Raw genomic sequence first — 17998 nt, forward strand, 5'->3', positions numbered from 1 at the left:
CTTTATTCATCCCCACAAGCGGCTGTTAGGGTTAATGGATACAGATCAGAGAGATTCACACTACAACGAGGATGCAGACAGGGCTGCTCTTTATCACCCTTGCTATTTGCTATTAGCATTGAGCCACTAGCCCAGCTCATTAGAGATGATAATAACATAAAAGGGATTATAATAAATAGAGAAGAACACAAAATATCACTCTATGCAGATGATGTCTTACTGTATTTAAGAGAACCCATATCCACTATACCATATCTTAAGGAGCTCATCTCTAGGTATGGGTACTACTCTGGATATAAAGTTAATGTAGACAAAACAGAGGCTATGGATGTGAACGGTCTTGTTTCAGAAAATGTTAAGTTACAAAGTGGTTTTAAGTGGCCTAGAGAAGGCATTAAATACCTTGGTATTTATATACCCCAATCCCTGCACAATTTGTATGATGTCAATTACAATAAAATAATTCGGCACATTAGCAATGACTTAGAACGATGGTCCTCACTTCCGCTCTCCCTACTGGGTCGTGTGGGAAGTATCCGTATGAACGTCTTGCCTAGACTATTGTATTTATTTCAGATGCTACCAGTGGAAATTCCTAAAAGAACCCTTGATGACCTTGACAAAATGATATCAAAATTTATATGGCAAAGAAAACGCCCCAGAATTAGACTTAAAACTCTACAGTCACCGAAATCAGATGGAGGTCTCAAACTTCCAAACTTAAGATATTATTTCTGGGCTGCACAGATGAAGCCACTTATAGTATGGATTCAGAATGATACCTCTACACGTTGGCTTAATATTGAGAAAAGTATGTGCCCAGAGTATCTGGAAAACTTAGCCTTTTTAGACACTCCTACAAAAGAAATGGCGGACTGGACCAAAACCACTTTAAAAATCTGGAATAAAATACGGTCAGCCTTTGGGTTGCCAAAGTTACTCTCATCATTAACAAACATTGGACTTATGAAGACCTTCACTCCTAATAATTTAGATTCTGGTTTTAGGAAGTGGTCAGACCATGGCCTAAACTATCTGCACCAGCTAGTTAAGGATGACAATTTGAAAACCTTCGCACAGTTGAAAAATGAATTTGATCTCCCCAGGACAGACTTCTTCAGATATCTGCAGCTGAGATCTTTTCTGATGACACACAAAGACTGGGGAAAACTTATAAGACCTACCCCTATAGAAAAGTTTCTCATTTCACAAATAAGTCATGGAGATAAGAAAATAATTAGTAAATTATATAACATATTCTTATTAACAAATGTATATAACTCTGAAGATATAAGACTGGGATGGGAGGCGGAGATGAACAAAAACATATCACTTGACACTTGGAAGGAGATATGTACTGAAGCACACCTTGCTACAAACTCGAACACATGGAAGGAATTTAAGTGGAAAGTAGTTACCAGGTTCTTCAGAACACCAGCAATAACATCTAAGATGGGTCCAGCACATGGTAGCTCATGTTGGAGGAATTGCGGCACTGAGAATGCTAATCACACCCATATATTCTGGCTGTGTCCCAAATTGAGCCTATTCTGGAAGGATGTTTTTGATGCTCTCAGAGAGGTTTTCAAGCGGGATATTCCACACACCCCTATAATAACATTATTGGGAGCAATTCCTGAGGGTATAGAAGGAAGGGATGTGAAATATCTCTTAAACATTTTGCTCACAGCAGCATTAAAATGCATAACCATCAGGTGGTTAAAGCCAGATCCTCCTACCTACAATGTATGGATCCAGAAAATATGGGACATTTACCAGATGGAGCAAATAACATATTCATTAAAACTTCAAAAACCTATTTTTATTAAACGATGGAAACCTGTCATAGCTCTGCTAATACAATAAGTTTGTAGCATTAGACCTTTGATCAAGTACACACATCACCATCACATCATGTAATTTGATACCTAGAGTGGATTTCTCTCCCTTTTATTTATTTTATTTATGAATTCCTTTAAATTATCGTTAACTATATTGCCATTCTTTGCATTATATTCCATAATTTATCTTCCTCTACTTTTTTTTTTTTCTTGTCTTTCTTTCACTTTGGATGTGTGTAATTGATTTTATGTTTTATTTGTTGTTTTGTTGCGCTGCTTTAAAAAAAAAAAAAAAATGTACATAAAGGGAAATGAATATGTCGTGTTGTCAAAATAAATAAAAATTAAGTTCTAAAAAAAAAAATGGATGATGCGTCTCTACTTCATCCAACTGAACAAAAATGTAGCCAAAATATCACAGATATGAGCATCCCCATCTTACCACAGTAACAAGGTCCCACCCATACAGCCACCTGACTCAATCGCGTGCAGTGCTCAGCTGTCAGTAATGACATCACACCCCCTTTTTACAGCATCAAACAAGTAATTAAAACTAAAATGATCAGAACATTGAATACTGGAACATACTGTACAGTGTGATAAGAATTAGCTATAATGAAAGAAACCATCTTTTGGTAAAAAGACATATCTGCTGTCGGGGGAGTTGTCATGATGTTCATCTTTATATACAGTCCTCAGAAGGGCTGAGGTACAGAGCCAGATGAGTTGCCAGATGGTTTGACAGCAGTTGACAGCTCTCCTCCTCTCCCCGCCCAAGTGTCCGAAACATAAGGCCATAGATCTGATGATACAACCACAAAGTTGATCATCGACCTTGGCCTAAGGTGGCCCGTTACCAAGTACACTTACAATTTATCCAATAACAAAGTGCAGCTTAGGTTTTGATCAGGAAGGCCATTCGTCCCAATCAGCCCACACCAGGTTTCTCCATTGTTGCCCACGCGAGCATTGAAGTCCCCCAGAAAAACTATGGAGTCCTCAAATGGATGCTTCCAGGATACCACCCACATCTCCAAGGAGGTCAGAGCTCAGAACCTCATTTGAGGGCCACTTCTGCTGAAAATATCACAATCCTCTTCATCTCCCTCCCCCTTGTAATCAAAAGTAAACAAACTGACACAGACAGGTAACTTCTGTACGTTAACGTTAGACATGCAACAGCTATACATGCGCGACAGACTTTATGTCACGTTAAATCTTTATGGTCCCGGAGTAACATTAAAAATTGGAAGAGCTGATTTTATTGGAGGCTGACACAGAGCAGCACACTGTCCATTGTAAACAGAACAGATTCCAACAATGTAATCCACTAAATCACATGTTTCCAGATCATGTGTCTTGATATCAAACAGACAGCTACTGCTAGCTTTTCAGCTCAAATTAATGACTGTGTCCTGCACATCTCTACAGTTTCTCTATTTTACTAATGTTACAAAGAGTTTCACTGTAACTTGTCATCGAGAGGGTGGGAGAGAGAGAGGGCCCTAATGTTCATTTCAACACTTAAAACCAAAAACCGTTCAATTTTGACAGTTACCTTTAAAAAAAGAAATAAAAACATTTAAAATATGAATATAAAATATAGTCCAGCTTTCACAAACCATAATCGTCATTTCAATTTATATATATATATATATATATAATGTGTGTGTATGTATATATATAATGTATGTGTATATATGTATGAATGTGTATATATGTGTGTATGTGTATATATATGTGTATGTATGTATATACAGACCCTTTCCAAAAAATTTGAATATCATGGAAAAGTTTATTTATTTATATAATTCCATTCAAAAAGTTAAACTTTCATAGATTATAGATTCAGGGCCCACAAGTTAAACGATTTCAAGTATTTATTTGTTTATTTGAACATAATTTGGTCTTCCAGCTCATAAAACCCACGAAAACAGGAATTCAAAAAATTAGAATACTGTGAAGAAATCACCATTTACTTCTCAGTTTTTGCAGAAAAAAAGAAAGAAATTAGGATCACATCAAATCAATCAAAATATGGTAATTTCAAAACGATATGTCAATCTTCAATACTTGGTTGGGAATCCCTTTGCCTTAATCACTGCCTCGATGCGCCGTGGCATTGAGGCAATCAGCCTGTGGCATTGCCTGGGAGTTATGGAAGCCCAGATTTCCTTGATGCTTGCTGTCAGCTCTTCTTTGTTTTTGGGTCTGGTGCCCCTCATTCTCCTCTGGATAATACCCCATAGATTCTCAATGGGGTTTAGGTCCGGCGAGTTGGCTGGCCAGTCAAGCACTGTGATGGCATGGGCATCAAACCAGGTTTTGGTGCTTCTGGCGGTATGGGCAGGGGCCAGGTCCTGCTGGAAGATGAAATCTGCATCTCCATACAGATCCTCAGCAGAAGGAATCATGAAGTCCTCAAAAACATTCTGGTAGACTGTTGCGGTGACCTTGGATTTAAGAAAGCAGAGTTTACCAACACCTGCACGGACATTGCACCCCAAATCATGACTGACTGTGGATATTTCACACTGGACCTCAAGCAGCTTGGGTTCTGTTCCTCACCCGTCTTCCTCCAAACCCTTGGACCTTGATTCCCGAATGAAAGGCACACTTTACTTTCATCGAAAAAGGACCTTGGACCACTGGCCAACAGTCCAGTCCTTCTTCTCCTTGGCCCAGTTGAGACGCTTCCTACGTTGGCTCAGGCTCAGAAGTGGTTTGACCCGAGGAACCCGACAGTTGTAGCCCATCTCCTGGATGCGTCTGAATGTGGTGGTTTTTGAAGCTGTGACTCGCCTCATTCCACTCTTTCTGGATCTCTGCCAGATTCTTGAATCTTCCCTGTTTGATAATCGGCTGAAGCCCACGGTCATCTCTTCTGCTGGTGCATCTTCTCCTGCCACATTTTGCCCTTCCACTAGACTTTCCATTGATATGCTTGGACACAGCACTCTGTGAACAGCCAGCCTCCTTAGCTATGAACTTTTGTGGCTTACCCATCCTATGAGGGTATCAATGATGGTCTTCTGGCCAGTTGTCAAGTCTGCAGTCTTCCCCATATTGAAACGAACTGAGACAATTGAACTAAAGTGAAGCAATTTAAATTTTGGGCTGATTTCTTCGCAGTATTCAAATTTTTTGAATTCCTGTTTTCGTGGGTTTTATGAGCTGGAAGCCCAAATTATGTACAAATAATCAAATAAATGCTTGAAATCGTTTAAATTGTGGGCCCTGAATCTATAATCTATGAAAGTTTAACTTTTTTAATGGAATTATGGAAATAAATAAACTTTTCCATGATATTCAAATTTTTTGGAAAGGGTCTGTATATGTGTATGTGTGTATATATATATATGTGTGTATATACACTGAACAAAAATATAAACGCAACACTTGTTTTTGCTCCTATTTTTCATGAGCTGAACTCAAAGATCTAAAACATTTTCTGTATACACAAAAGAACTATTTCCCACAAATATTGTTCACAAATCTGTCTAAATCTGTGTTAGTGAGCACTTGTCCTTTGCCGAGATAATCCCATCCCACTCACAGGTGTGGCATATCAAGATGCTGATTAGACAGCACGAATATTACACAGGTGTGCCGTAGGCTGGCCACAATAAAAGGCCACACTGAAATTGCAGTTTTGCTTTATTGGGGGGGTCTGGGGGGGTCAGAAAACCAGTCAGTATCTGGTGTGACCACCATTTGCCTCACGAAATGAACATTCAATTCACGGGCAACAGCTCTGGTGGACATTCCTGCAGTCAGCATGTCAATTGCACACTCCCTAAAAACTTGCGACATCTATGGCATTGTGCTGTGAACATGTACTGCAGTTTTCCACCATCTGACTGATGTGTACAGACAGACCTGGCCACAACACTGACTGGCGGGCCCTGCTCTGCACTTGACAATACCTTGGTGTCCACTGTGAAGATCCTGGAGAATTTCTTGTCTCATGCAGTGAGGAATCACAATCCTCTGGCCCCTGAGTAGCAACTCTCCAGCCAAGGTGAGATTTTCTCTTTCAGGCCAATATGGTCCCAGTTCTGGTGGGAGGTCATGTTTTTCAGGCCACGCGGTCTTGCAGTAACTGATGAGCTTGGTGCAGACAGGGTCAGCTTTCTGTTTCACCTGTATAGTTGTCAGCCTGGCTTCTGTTGCAGGGAGGCTTTGAATGACTGCATCCACGAACACTTTAACCTCTGCCTCATCCTCTTCTTCTTTTTGTGTCTACAATGTCAAACCTGAGTCTGAGCAGCCTCAGCCGGAACCTCATCACTCTTGGTGGGAGCTCATCTAGTGCCTTGGTGCTGAACAGTGGCACAAGAGGCTTGTGGTCAGTTTCCAATCTGAACTTCAGTCCCAGGAGGTATGATGAGAGACGTTCACAAGCCCACGTAGCCGCCAGGGCCTCCTTTTCGATCTGTGCATACTGTTTTTCTGTCTCCAACAGTCCTCTAGAAATGAACATGACTGGCTTCCATGTTCCTTCCGTCTGCTTTTGAGACACCCCCGAGCCCAAAAGATGAGGCGTCAGCTGAAACACATGTCTCTGCCGTAGGAGAATACGGGGCCAGCACACGTGATGAACTCAGTTCCGTTTTAAGTCTATGAAACGCCTCCTTCTGTGGCGCCTCCGAGCACCATTCATTCTTTTCACACAGCAAGTCTTTGATTGGGCGGGTGTATGAGGCCAGGTGGGGTAAAAACTTACTCAGATAGTTGGCCATCCCCATTACTCTTTTCACCCCTTCAACATCAGTTGGTTCAGGCATGTCCATTATTGCTCTGACCTTGCCTGGATCCGCCATCACGCCGTCTACTGTGACTCTGTGGCCCAGAAACATGATGCTGCTCTTTGCAAACTCACATTTTTCAGTATTGAGGGTCAGTCCCTCACCTTCCAGCTTCTTCAGTACCTGATGGAGTCTCTCATAGTGTTGATGTATGTCTTCTCCATACACCAGTATATCATCAGCAGCTCCTCTAGCATCTGTGACATGCGACGCTGGAAATGCTCAGGAGCCAATGAGATCCGAAGGGCAGGCGATTGAAGGCATATCGCCCAAACGGGGTGATGAAAGTTGTTAGGAGTGAGCTCTCCTCTGACAACGGGATTCGCCAAAATCCGGAAGCTGCGTCCAGCTTTGTGAATACTTTCGATCCTGCCAGCATGGCAAGTGTGTGGTCTACTGCTGGGAGGATGTGTCTCTCTCGTCATACCCACTTGTTTAAATGTGTCAGGTCGACACACAACCGAATCTTCCCACGAGGCTTGGGGACCACTACCAAACCAGCACACCACGGTGTGGGTTGTGTCACTCTGGAAATCAAACCCATGTCCTCCATACGCTCCAGCTCTACTCGTACCTTGTCCCGCAGAGGCAGGGGCACACAACGTGGCGATGACAGGGCGAATGGGACAGCGTCTGGCTCCAGTTCAATTTTATATGGCTCCTTTAATTTCCCTAAGCTAGAAAACACTGTGGGGTATTGGGTTTTGACATCCTCCTTTTGGCCTTCGACTATGTGGAGACGCTTTATTAGTTTGAGGGCTTCTTTTGCAGGGAGGCCGAGTAGGGGCTTAGACAGATCTCCAACAGCATAAACAAGTTGTTCTGTTGATCTCTTTTTTATTGTCAACTTCCCTTTAAAGCAGCCTTTAACATCCAGCCTGTGCCTGCCTGGACCACACAGTACTTTAGGTGCTGGTTGCAGTGTCCCATGCTTTTTAATGGAATACATGCTGCTTGGGATTGCTGTGACCTCAGCCCCAGTGTCCAGTTTGAAAACAGTCTCATCCCCATTCAACTGTAGCATTTCAATCCACTCATTGGCTTCTTTTGAGCGCATTTCTCCTAAGAAAGCAAAGTCCTCCTTTTCGTTACTTTCCATTTGCACCTGTGTAATGTCATGGACAACGCAGCCTGATCTGCATTTCTTTGCAAAATGTCCTTTTTTGTGACATTTCCTACACTCGGCATCACGGGGCAGTCTTTCCACAGGTGTTTCTTTGAATTTCCACATCTGCCACATCCTGAAGACTGTGTGCCACTTTTCTCTTTTGTCCCTTTTTGTCCCCTCTTATTCTTTTTATAAATGACTTCCACTTGTCCAGTTGCTTGCTCTGTCCCTCTCAGCACTGGCTGTTGTTTTTTCACTGCTGCACTCTGCTTTACTCTCATAATAGCTTTTTCTAATGTTAATTCTGCATCTAACTGTAAGCTTTCTGATAGCCTAGCATCTCGTATGCCTACCACTATACGGTCCCTTATTAACTGTTCTCTCAAGGCACCGAATTCACCGAATGCAGTTGCCAATGAGGAGGCCAGCTCCTCAAAAGAGTTCTGGCTGCCAGCCGGTGGAGGCTGTGTGCTCACAGGCAGTACAGAAAGAGCACTCTCAAAGAGACAAGGACCTTGGTGGGTGCCCTCTAGACTCCTGGGCAAGGTGACTGGTTGGTCTGGGACTACAAACTGACATCAAGAATAAAGGTGCTAACACACCCCCCTACCACTGCTGAGGTGTGTGCAACAGGTGCTGACTTCAAGAAAGAAGGTGGTCAAGAGGGTTAAAAGACTGTGTGGAACTAGGAGGGGAGGTGTCCCATTCTTGGACGAGAACAGTTCTGCAGTCTTCATCCTATCTGGCTCTGGGGTTGGTTTGAGTTTTCTAACTCTTCGATCCCCAAAACTCTAGCGTTGTCCACAGGCTCTCTGGCCGGGCCCACACGTATCTCCCATACCTCCTGTGCATTCTTTTGGATTTCCTGCATGTTGAGGTTTCTCGATCTGCAGTGCACGATGACGCCATAGCGTACGGTCTCGTGGAGGTTCAACAACGACTTGAAAGCGCGTTCCTCCTGCAGCCCTGGTGCATTATATCCTTGGAAATATGCGGCTTTCAGGTGCCTATAGTACTCTTTGGGAGGCTCATGCTTCTTTTGCATGATGGCAAAGGCAGAAAGGGTGGCAGAGGCAGGGTCAGTGTACAATGAATAATCATCCCACAGAGCATGACAAAGTGCAGAATAGTTGTCTCAGGTTCCTGGTGGGAGTGTCATGAAGACATGGACACTCCTGGCTAAATTTTTTGACAAAATTTGAGACCCCCTTCAAATTTTGCTTTTGAGGCTTTCGGGGGTCTCATGGGTTAATTTCGCACACTGCTCGGGAGAAGTGGTCCCACAAATGGCCCGATTATAGCACAAAGATCTTCGAATGTGGCCCTTGACACCCGAAAATGTTTGAGCCAGAGTTTGTGGGTGAAGTGCTGCTGGACGACGACTTCCCAAAAGTCAAAATCTTCTTTTCCTTCTCCTCTTTAGGAGGGTTTTGTAGGCTGTGAACGCTGACAAAATTGTAGCTAATGTTCTCCAAAGAGCCGACAGGTTCGCCATAAATTGTCCATGATGTTGAGTGTCAGCTGAGTGTCAACTGTTGTCATGGATACATTCATGCTCTCCTATGACATAATCTCACAGCGCACTCCTCCTCTCCCAATAATCGCAAAACAATAATGAGTGGAAACGGGCAGAAATTGGCATTTGCTTTTTGCGCATTTTCACAAAATCCGCTCTTAAATTCGATACATTTGGATGGAAACCCAGTTAATGTTTGACTCAAGGCTGTCTGGGTTAAAGCATTCTCATGTCTCTTGTGAGGGATTCAATCTGACAAATGCGCAGGCCATGTTCCCAGGGTGGACCTGTGTCATCTGAGTCATCTGAACTGCACGCATCCCTCATATCACTAAAGCGATCAGAATGATGGTCCCACCTTCACGGTGGGGATGAAGCCTGTTCAAGAAGCGGATGTAAGCCACACTGTGCATACCCGTGAATGGGGGTCCAGAACCAGTTATGCTGTTCCGGACATGGTGGTAACCTTGCTCCCTTTGGGGTGGGGTTACAGTGACAAAGCATACGGTGGTGTGGCTGAGAATGGACTGGGGCACAATATGCTGGGGTGGGGCACCTGTGTCCACCAAGCAGGCCATTGGTGGTGCTGAGTTGACTGGGGTGGCCTCGATGTGTGTATTGGTGTTGTCTCGCTGCGGCTTGCAGCTGGGCTTTGCACTGGTATAGTAGCGCTATTTGTCCAAGCACCTCTGGTATGGTGCATTGCTTTCCAGCTGGGTCATTAACATAGCTTATTAGCTCCTGTAGTGTCTCATCAGGGGTGCTAACCTTATAGCTATTTAGGTGGCCTCTCTCCTCTATGTAGAGGCAAAGGAGCCCAGCTCGAGGAGACTGGCTCGTGAGGAGCTTCGGCTCCTGTCACACTGGGGTTTTGTCAACTCATTTAACTGAAATAGCGGCGACAGCCAGTGGGTTCAATAACTTATGTGAGTTAGAGTTCTCAACGGGCCTGAAAATTACAACCCGACCCGACCCGGCCCGTGGCTTTTAAAGCACGGACCCAATGTAACCCGACACATCAACATGAATTATCTGCCCAAACCCAGCCCGCGGCCCAACGGCCGCCCCACCACCCCCCCCTTTTTTTTTTTTTCTCATACATGTATTATCATGACCAGCAGACGGGAATTCAAATCAACCTTTAATGTTCACGCCTTTTAACAATACAAACTGCCCCCGCCCCCCTCCATGATGCACGTGCATGCAGCAGCCAGACTTTCTTTACGGTGAACAGCAGCGATGATTAATAAATGTTTTTTTTGGTTTTTTTTTTCACTGAGCGGAAAAAATTAAGCCCGAGGTCGAACCCGACCCGAGTAACTTGCTTATATTTTGACCCGGCCCGAACCTGCGGGTCCTGTCGGATTTGTCGGGCCGACCCGACCCGTTGAGAACTCTGATGTGAGTGGCTGCTATGTTGCTGATGCTGATGCACAGGTGAGAGGCTTTACCTATGAAATCTTACTTGTTAGGTGTTATTCTAATTACTCTCATGCAACCTATCCTGTTAGGATGTTAATGAGGTGGCTACAGCACCTCTTGGGGAGATAGCCAAGGTAATAGTGTTAGTGACCTCAGAATTGAAATAGCATGTAAACTATTTAAGGGCTAAAAGAAAAACTAACCACTACTACACTACAGCAATCTACAAACCACATCTGAATCTTTTTGGTGAGTTATGAGTGCTTAATTTCCAAACAAAAATTAAGAAATCCGTACAGCTTTTTTTTATCTTCTCCGTGTATCTGGTCGCTGTGGAACTGACAATGTGTTCAGGTGCGCTCTCAGACAATCGAAGATGGGAGTTTGTTTAACTCCCATGTTACCACCTACATGGACTGTTCGGCCCTTAGTTGCTCCAAAAACTGCAGATAGCACCTCGCTCTGTGGACCAAAGGAGGAATGTTGGGACCCTCACCACATGGTTCTGACAACAGAGCGGCCTGCGTGTAGACCAAAGCTTAAATGCGGCCTCCTTGCACTAACAAAGCTTGGTAAGCAAAGGAAAGTGCACTGACACCAATGTCCAGTAGGTGGCGCCTGATTGTCACAGTTCCCCCAGGTTTGAAACTCCCATCTCCGATTGTCTGAGAGTGCACCTGAACATATTGTCAGTTCCACAGCTACCGGATACAGGAGAAGATTAAAACAGCTGTACACCTTTTTCACCGCAATCCCATCATTATGTGTTGCTGGAAGCATCAGCTTTCGCCTGCGCAGCTGTTACTAAAAGGGAGCACACAAACGTTTGGATTTCACCCACTTAGTCTTTAACCTCGCTGGACGAGCCAAAGCTGCCCTGTGTTTACCAAACACGTTCTGGATCCAGAGAAGATGCTGCGAAAGTTAGAGGGGATGGCTATGGTGTTCAGAAAAAAAACCCTTCACACTATGCATTTGGATTCTATCTAACACTTCATGACGTTTTAGCCCACCAGTCTACAATGGCAGAACGCCAGGTTTGCCGTGTGGAGTATGTCAAAAAGTGTCAGAAGGTAGTTATAGAAGTAACTGTTGTAAGATTTAAATTTTATAATTAAATTTAAATTTTATCCTTGGCCGGCGGTGCTGTTTTTTTCTAGTTGGAACAATGAGTAAGAATGGTTCTTGGTTGGCTGCTGTCATTTGTCTGAATTTAACACTAATGCCTTTATATGACTTAAAGAAGCAAACAAGCCATCAGCGAGAAGATTGACTGGTTCTGTATTATCTGATTAAAATAGTTATTCTTAAAGCCTGTCATCACGTCAGATTTCCATCTAAACGGTTGGTTAGGTCGTCACAGGGGCCGACTGAATCAACAAAAAATTAAACGTTGTTGCAGTAACTGTAATATTAATGGAAGACACAAAATGTTGAGAATGACTGCTCTGGGCCATCACACTGCCTCCTGTTTCCTCTTGTCTGAATTTGTCTCCACTCACCTGCCATCAACCCTAAACTGTGACTTTCCCCTCTCCTTTATTACAGTGTCTGCACTCAGGATTGTACTGGTGGGGAAGAGTGAAGACAAAATGACAAAACTTGGGAACTTCATCCTGAAGAATCAAGATTTTCATTCACAAAAACATCCCAAACAAGCTGTGGCCGCCCAGAGACAGTGGAGAGGAAATCCTCCATCTGTAGTTAAAACTACAGACATCTTCAGTCTGTCTGTGGAAGCATTCAGAGAAGAGATGAAGAGGTGCATCAGTCAATGTCCTCCTGGACCAAATGTTCTCCTGCTGTTAGTGAATCCTTCCAAGTTCACAGAGAAGAACAGAGAAACTCTGAAGTTCATCCTGAGTTTGTTTGGTCAAAATGCTTTTAAACACTCGATGGTCATCACTACACATGAGGAGAATGAATCAAGTATCACTCTGCATCAGCTCCTTACAGACTGTGGAGGAAGACACTACAGCATGTCTGAAGACAACCACTGGTCATTAATGCAGAAGATTGAGAAGATTGTCCATGAAAACAGAGGAGCCTTCCTCACCTTCAGTGAGGAGACCATCAGACCAAAGTCAGAAGACATCAGAGCAGCTTTAAACCTGGTTCTGTGTGGGAGGAGAGGAGCAGGGAAGACTTCAGCAGCTGAGGCCATTTTAGGTCCTTCAGTCTCCAACTCATCAGAGTGTGTTCAGAGTCAGGGAGAGGTGTGTGGACGTTGGGTTTCCCTGGTGGAGCTGCCTGCCTTGTGTGGAAAACCTCAGGAGGAAGTGATGGAGGAATCACTCAGCTGTATCTCCCTCTGTGATCCTGAGGGCGTCCATGCCTTCATCCTGGTCCAACCTGTGGGTCCCCTCACTGATGAAGACAAGGGAGAGTTAAAGACCATCCAGAACACATTCAGCTCTCGAGTCAATGACTTCACCATGATTCTGTTCACTGTGGAGTCAGATCCTTCAGCTCCAGCTGTTGTTAACTTTGTAAGAAAGGACGGAGACATCCAGGAGCTCCTTCAGAGCTGTGGAGGAAGATCTGTTGTTCTCAACATCAACGACAAGCAGCAGATCCCAGAGCTGTTGGACACGGTGGATAAAATGAGACTGAGACCCAACAAAGACAAACCGTGCAGCTTCACAACAGAAACATTTGCATTTGCTCAAATAGAAAAGATCAGACAACAAGAGGAAAACATCTCCACACTGCAGGCTGAGCTGAAGGACCTGAGAACAAAAAGCATCATCAGCTGTAAGTTCGGTAAAGTTTCAATATAAATACTAATAAATCATATTTATCTTAATTATAGTCTCCTATCCCAAAACATCCACTGAACATTAAACAGTCTTTACTGTCCAAACCTGTAATATTTAAGTAACTCCATGTCTTTATGTTTCACAGGTGCTGATGAAGAACAGAGCCCAGAGTGTCTCAGGATTGTGCTGATAGGGAAGACTGGCTGTGGGAAGAGCTCTTCAGGAAACACCATTCTAGGAAGAAAGGAGTTTAAAGCCAAATCAAGCCAAACATCAGTCACCAAACTTTGTCAGAAGGAACAGACTGTAGTAAACGGTCGTCCAGTCGTTGTGGTCGACACTCCTGGTCTGTTTGACACAACTCTGTCCTCTGAAGAGGTTAATGAGGAGATGGTGAAATGCATCAGTCTTCTGGCTCCAGGACCACATGTCTTCCTGCTGGTGATACAAATTGGCAGATTTACACCAGAAGAGAAGGAGACATTAAAACGTATCCAGGAAGGCTTCGGGAAGAATGCTGAGAGGTTCACCATCATTCTGTTGACTGGAGGAGATAAACTAAAGAAAGACGAGATATCTGTTGAAGAATATATTGAAGAAGAATGTGATGATTCTTTCAAAAAGCTAGTCGCTGACTGTGGAGGAAGATACCACCTGTTTGATAACTATGATGAACAAAACCACATGCAGGTCAGTGAGCTGATCACCAAGATCGACACCATGGTGAAGACGAATGGAGGCAGCTGCTACACTAATGAGATGCTGCAAGAGGCCGAGGCAGCGATACAGAAAGAAATGGAGAGGATCCTGAAGGAGAAGGAAGAAGAGATGAGGAGAGAGAGGGAGGAGCTTCAGAGAAAACATCAGGAAGAGATGGAAGAGATGAAAAGAAGAATGGATGAACAGGGAACAGAAATAGAAAAGGAGAGAAAACTGAGAGAAAAACAACTTAAAGAAATGAAGGAAAACATTAAGAAGGAGCAGGAGAAAGAAAAGAAAATGAGAGAAGAAGAAGACAAGAAGAGAAAACAAGAGGAAGAAAGTCAGAAACAGGAGTGGAAACAAAAAGTTGAAGCTTTGGAGCAAAAAATAAGATCAGAGTCAGAATCAAAGGAAAACATTGAGAAAAAGCTGGAGGAGAGCAGAGAAGAGATGAGGAGAGAACGAGAGAAGGAGGAGAAAAAACAAAAGGAATTGTGGGAAAAACGACGACAGGAGGAACAAACCAGACTCAGAAAACTGCAAGAAGAATATGAGCAAGAAAAAGAAAATGATGAAAAGAAAAGAAAAGAAGAGGATCGAATCAGAAGAGAACAAGAGGAGAAAGAGAAGAAAGACATGGAGGAGAAGTTTAAGCAGAAAATGGAGAATCTGAAGAAGACGAATGAAGAAGAAGCCAGAGAGAAAGCTGAAGAGTTCAATGAGTTCAAAGAGAAATACAACAAGAAGCTTGAAGATCAGAAGAAAGAACATGAGGAACAAATGAAAGACAAAGATGAGAAATACGACCTCTTAAAGGCTCTTAAAGTCCACAATGACGAAGAAATGAGGAAAAAAGAAGAAGAGATGAAGAAAAAACATCTCAGTCAAGTTTCTGACCTGGTGAAATGTGTGACCAGAAAGAGAGCAAATCTGGGACAAATCGATGACTTACTGAAAAAACATGAAGAAGAAATGAAACAGGTGAGAACTGAAGAGGAAAAGAAAAATCTGCAGGAACAACATGAAAAACAAATGAGTGACCTGATACAGAAACTCCTGACTGAAGAGGACTCATGGTTCACTGTAGTTAGCTTATCGCTTGCTTCCATGGACTTAACCATTCAAAGAAGACAGGTTTCACCAGAGCAGTCCAAAAAAAAATCTGACTCGTACTGTACTGTAATGTAGACCATGGACACAGGAAACACTTCTCATTGGCTGTCAGGTGTCAACATATTTAAGTGTACAAGATTAAACTGGAGGTAACCATAGCAACAGTAGTGTAGTAGCTTAATCAGCAGTTAACTGTCTCAGACTTTGGAGAAGAAACAGATACACAGCTGATCTCAGACGAGGTTTTAGCTGATTATTCATAAGAAGAATAACTTTATATTTATAGAGCATCTTTAAAAACAGTGACAAAGTTCTTTATATACAGTAAAACTGCAAATGAATACAAATACAAGTAACTGTTGTTTCAGTTGAAGAGATTCATAACTGAAGTGAATGATTTCATCATCTAACAACAACAAAGTAGAAGTCAATATGGTGCAGATGTGACTGGATGTGTCCCAGAAACGTGTCTTTACATTCACATACATGTATTAACTGGCTCACAGGGCTGGAGTTACAGCTCACACAACACAGGAGAAAAGTGAAGGAAGGAAACTTTTTCAATATGAATCTCTGACATCAGTCATTAAGTAGTTCTGGTTCACAAGTATCTAGAGAGGAGCAGTTAACTACAGTTGAACTACTATTTGTTTGTGTTTCTCATGTGCCACCCAGTGGACGGACTGATGTCACTGCACTGCTGTGGAAAGAAATTCTGTTCTGTTCTGTGATTGTGAAAACGGGTCGGCACAATGTCATCACATTTTCCCTTTGTAGAAAGTCTTTATGATGTTTTATCTGTTTTCTTCTGCACGCTTGAGTTGTGAATAATTTCCTTTTTTGATGATTGTTTTCTTTTATATTTCCTTTTATTGTTTGTGATTTATTTTTAAAGATTAAAAACAGACAACAGCTCAGTAAAGAAAGAATATGAGAAAGAACATGATGTTTGTAAGTGAAATGAAATGTTTAGAAGTCAAATATTATATATTAACATATAAACTGCTCATCAGATGAATGAAAATGACATTATAGACTGAATGTTTATATTTTACTTTGTTTTCTTCCATGTTAAATAAAAATAAACAACTTAAAACAATTCAGATGATTCTTAAATTCTTCTGTATGTGGAGGAAGTGGCTTCAATCTGAAATACGTCTTTATTCACCTCTCTAGTTATTCATGTATTTTCTTCATTTTTAGATACTCTGACACTGAGATACTCTCAAAGTATTCCAAGTATCTGAAGAGTACTTGTCCAGTTTACTACACATGTACAAATATAACAACTTTAGCAGCTGAAACACTTGATATTGTGCAGTTAAAATGAGGAATTGTTTGTGTAGAAAACACTTAAACATCAAACGTGTAGCTGCACTTCTGAATCAGCCTCAGTAATAGATTACTTCAGGACTGAGAGGCTGATGTTGGTCATTCCCACAGATTAAATGTGTCTCATGTTATCCTAACAGTAAAATGACCCATCTGTGACCCAAACACTCAAGTAAACCCCCTAGATATTTTGTCATTACATAAAGCAAATATTTTCTCCTTGTTTTATATATTTTCATGTGGATGCATGTAAACAGTGTATAGAGAGGAGTCTTTTCTTATTCTCTCTCTTTGTTGCTGCTCGGGACGCTTTACCAACCCAACATGTGGCTATTTGACGTCCTGGGAATGAGACTCAACTATCAACTATCTTTGTGGTGCGTTCAGGAACAGCTGGGACAAATCCTACTGACTCTACCTTTAACTTTAATAGTCTTTAAATTATATTAATATGACGTGAGCTTCAGTTAGCTTTGACCACAAATGTCCTTCAGAGGGAGACTTTTTACTCTGATACTCTGAGTACATGTCAGAGCCTGTACTCGATTACTTTTACTGCAGTAAACAAGTTGAATCAGTACTTCAACTTTTACCAGAGTCTGTTTGTACACAAGTATCTGATCTTCTCCTGGAGGAAACGATGTGTTCACTTTTGACTCCTTTACCAAAATCAGATGTTTTTCGCAGAAAGCAGGGCCGTCTCCAGCTGTGTTTGAGTCAAGATCACAGACCCGGGTGACCTCAGGACATTTGCAGCTGTGTTTGTGGCCAAAACAGGTATTTTAAGCCATGCCACGATGTTTTCCTGTGTAGATTAAATAACATTTATCTTATTGATATTTCTTTTATCTTATCTTTGTATGTTTGGCATTGAGGTAATCCAAAAGTAACAGAAATGAATCAAGTTACATTACTTTATTAGGTTACAGATTTTTTTTATTTATTTTTTATACGTAATTTTCTTTATTCTGTGGAGCAACAGGTGCATCAGGTGTCCAGACTCACCTTGGCGTGTTGTGTTAATGAAAGCAACAAACATACATTTTTGAATAAATTGTCAGTAAGATAATATATATATATAGAAAGCCTTTATTGTCATTGCACTGAGTTGTACAACAAAATGAGCCTGGAAGTACGAGCTTTTAGTGCTCTGTAGCGCCTCCCAGAGGGCAGCAGAGAGAAGAGGTGGTGACGGGTGGGTGTCGTCCTCAGGATGTTGCTGGCTCTGCAGAGGAAGCGTGATCTGAAGATGTCCTCCAGTGCAGGCAGGTTGAGTGCGATTATTTTCTGAGATGTGATTATGATTTCTCATCTGCCTCTGTACAGTTTGCATACCATGCTGTGACACAGTGTGTCAGTACACCCTCTGTGGAGCAGTGATAAAAGGCTTTGAGCAG

The 17998-nt window shown here is 42.4% G+C and overlaps 1 protein-coding gene across 2 annotated transcripts in view; it reads left to right on the plus strand.

Moving 5' to 3' along the window:
- The window catches only part of LOC311261141 (uncharacterized protein), a 28921-nt gene extending 12549 nt beyond the window's left edge, over window positions 1-16372 (plus strand). For both annotated transcript variants that reach the window (XM_084359541.1, XM_084359542.1), the window contains exons 8-9: window positions 12244-13449; window positions 13600-16372. In XM_084359541.1, coding sequence (XP_084215667.1) covers window positions 12244-13449; window positions 13600-15344 — 2951 coding nt within the window. In that variant the 3' untranslated portion in view covers window positions 15345-16372. The remainder of the gene's footprint in view (window positions 1-12243; window positions 13450-13599) is intronic.
- The last annotated feature ends 1626 nt before the right edge of the window (window positions 16373-17998 follow it).

This window comes from Pagrus pagrus, assembly GCF_965226575.1.
Source record: "Pagrus pagrus genome assembly, chromosome: 8".
Classification (NCBI taxonomy): domain Eukaryota; kingdom Metazoa; phylum Chordata; class Actinopteri; order Spariformes; family Sparidae; genus Pagrus; species Pagrus pagrus.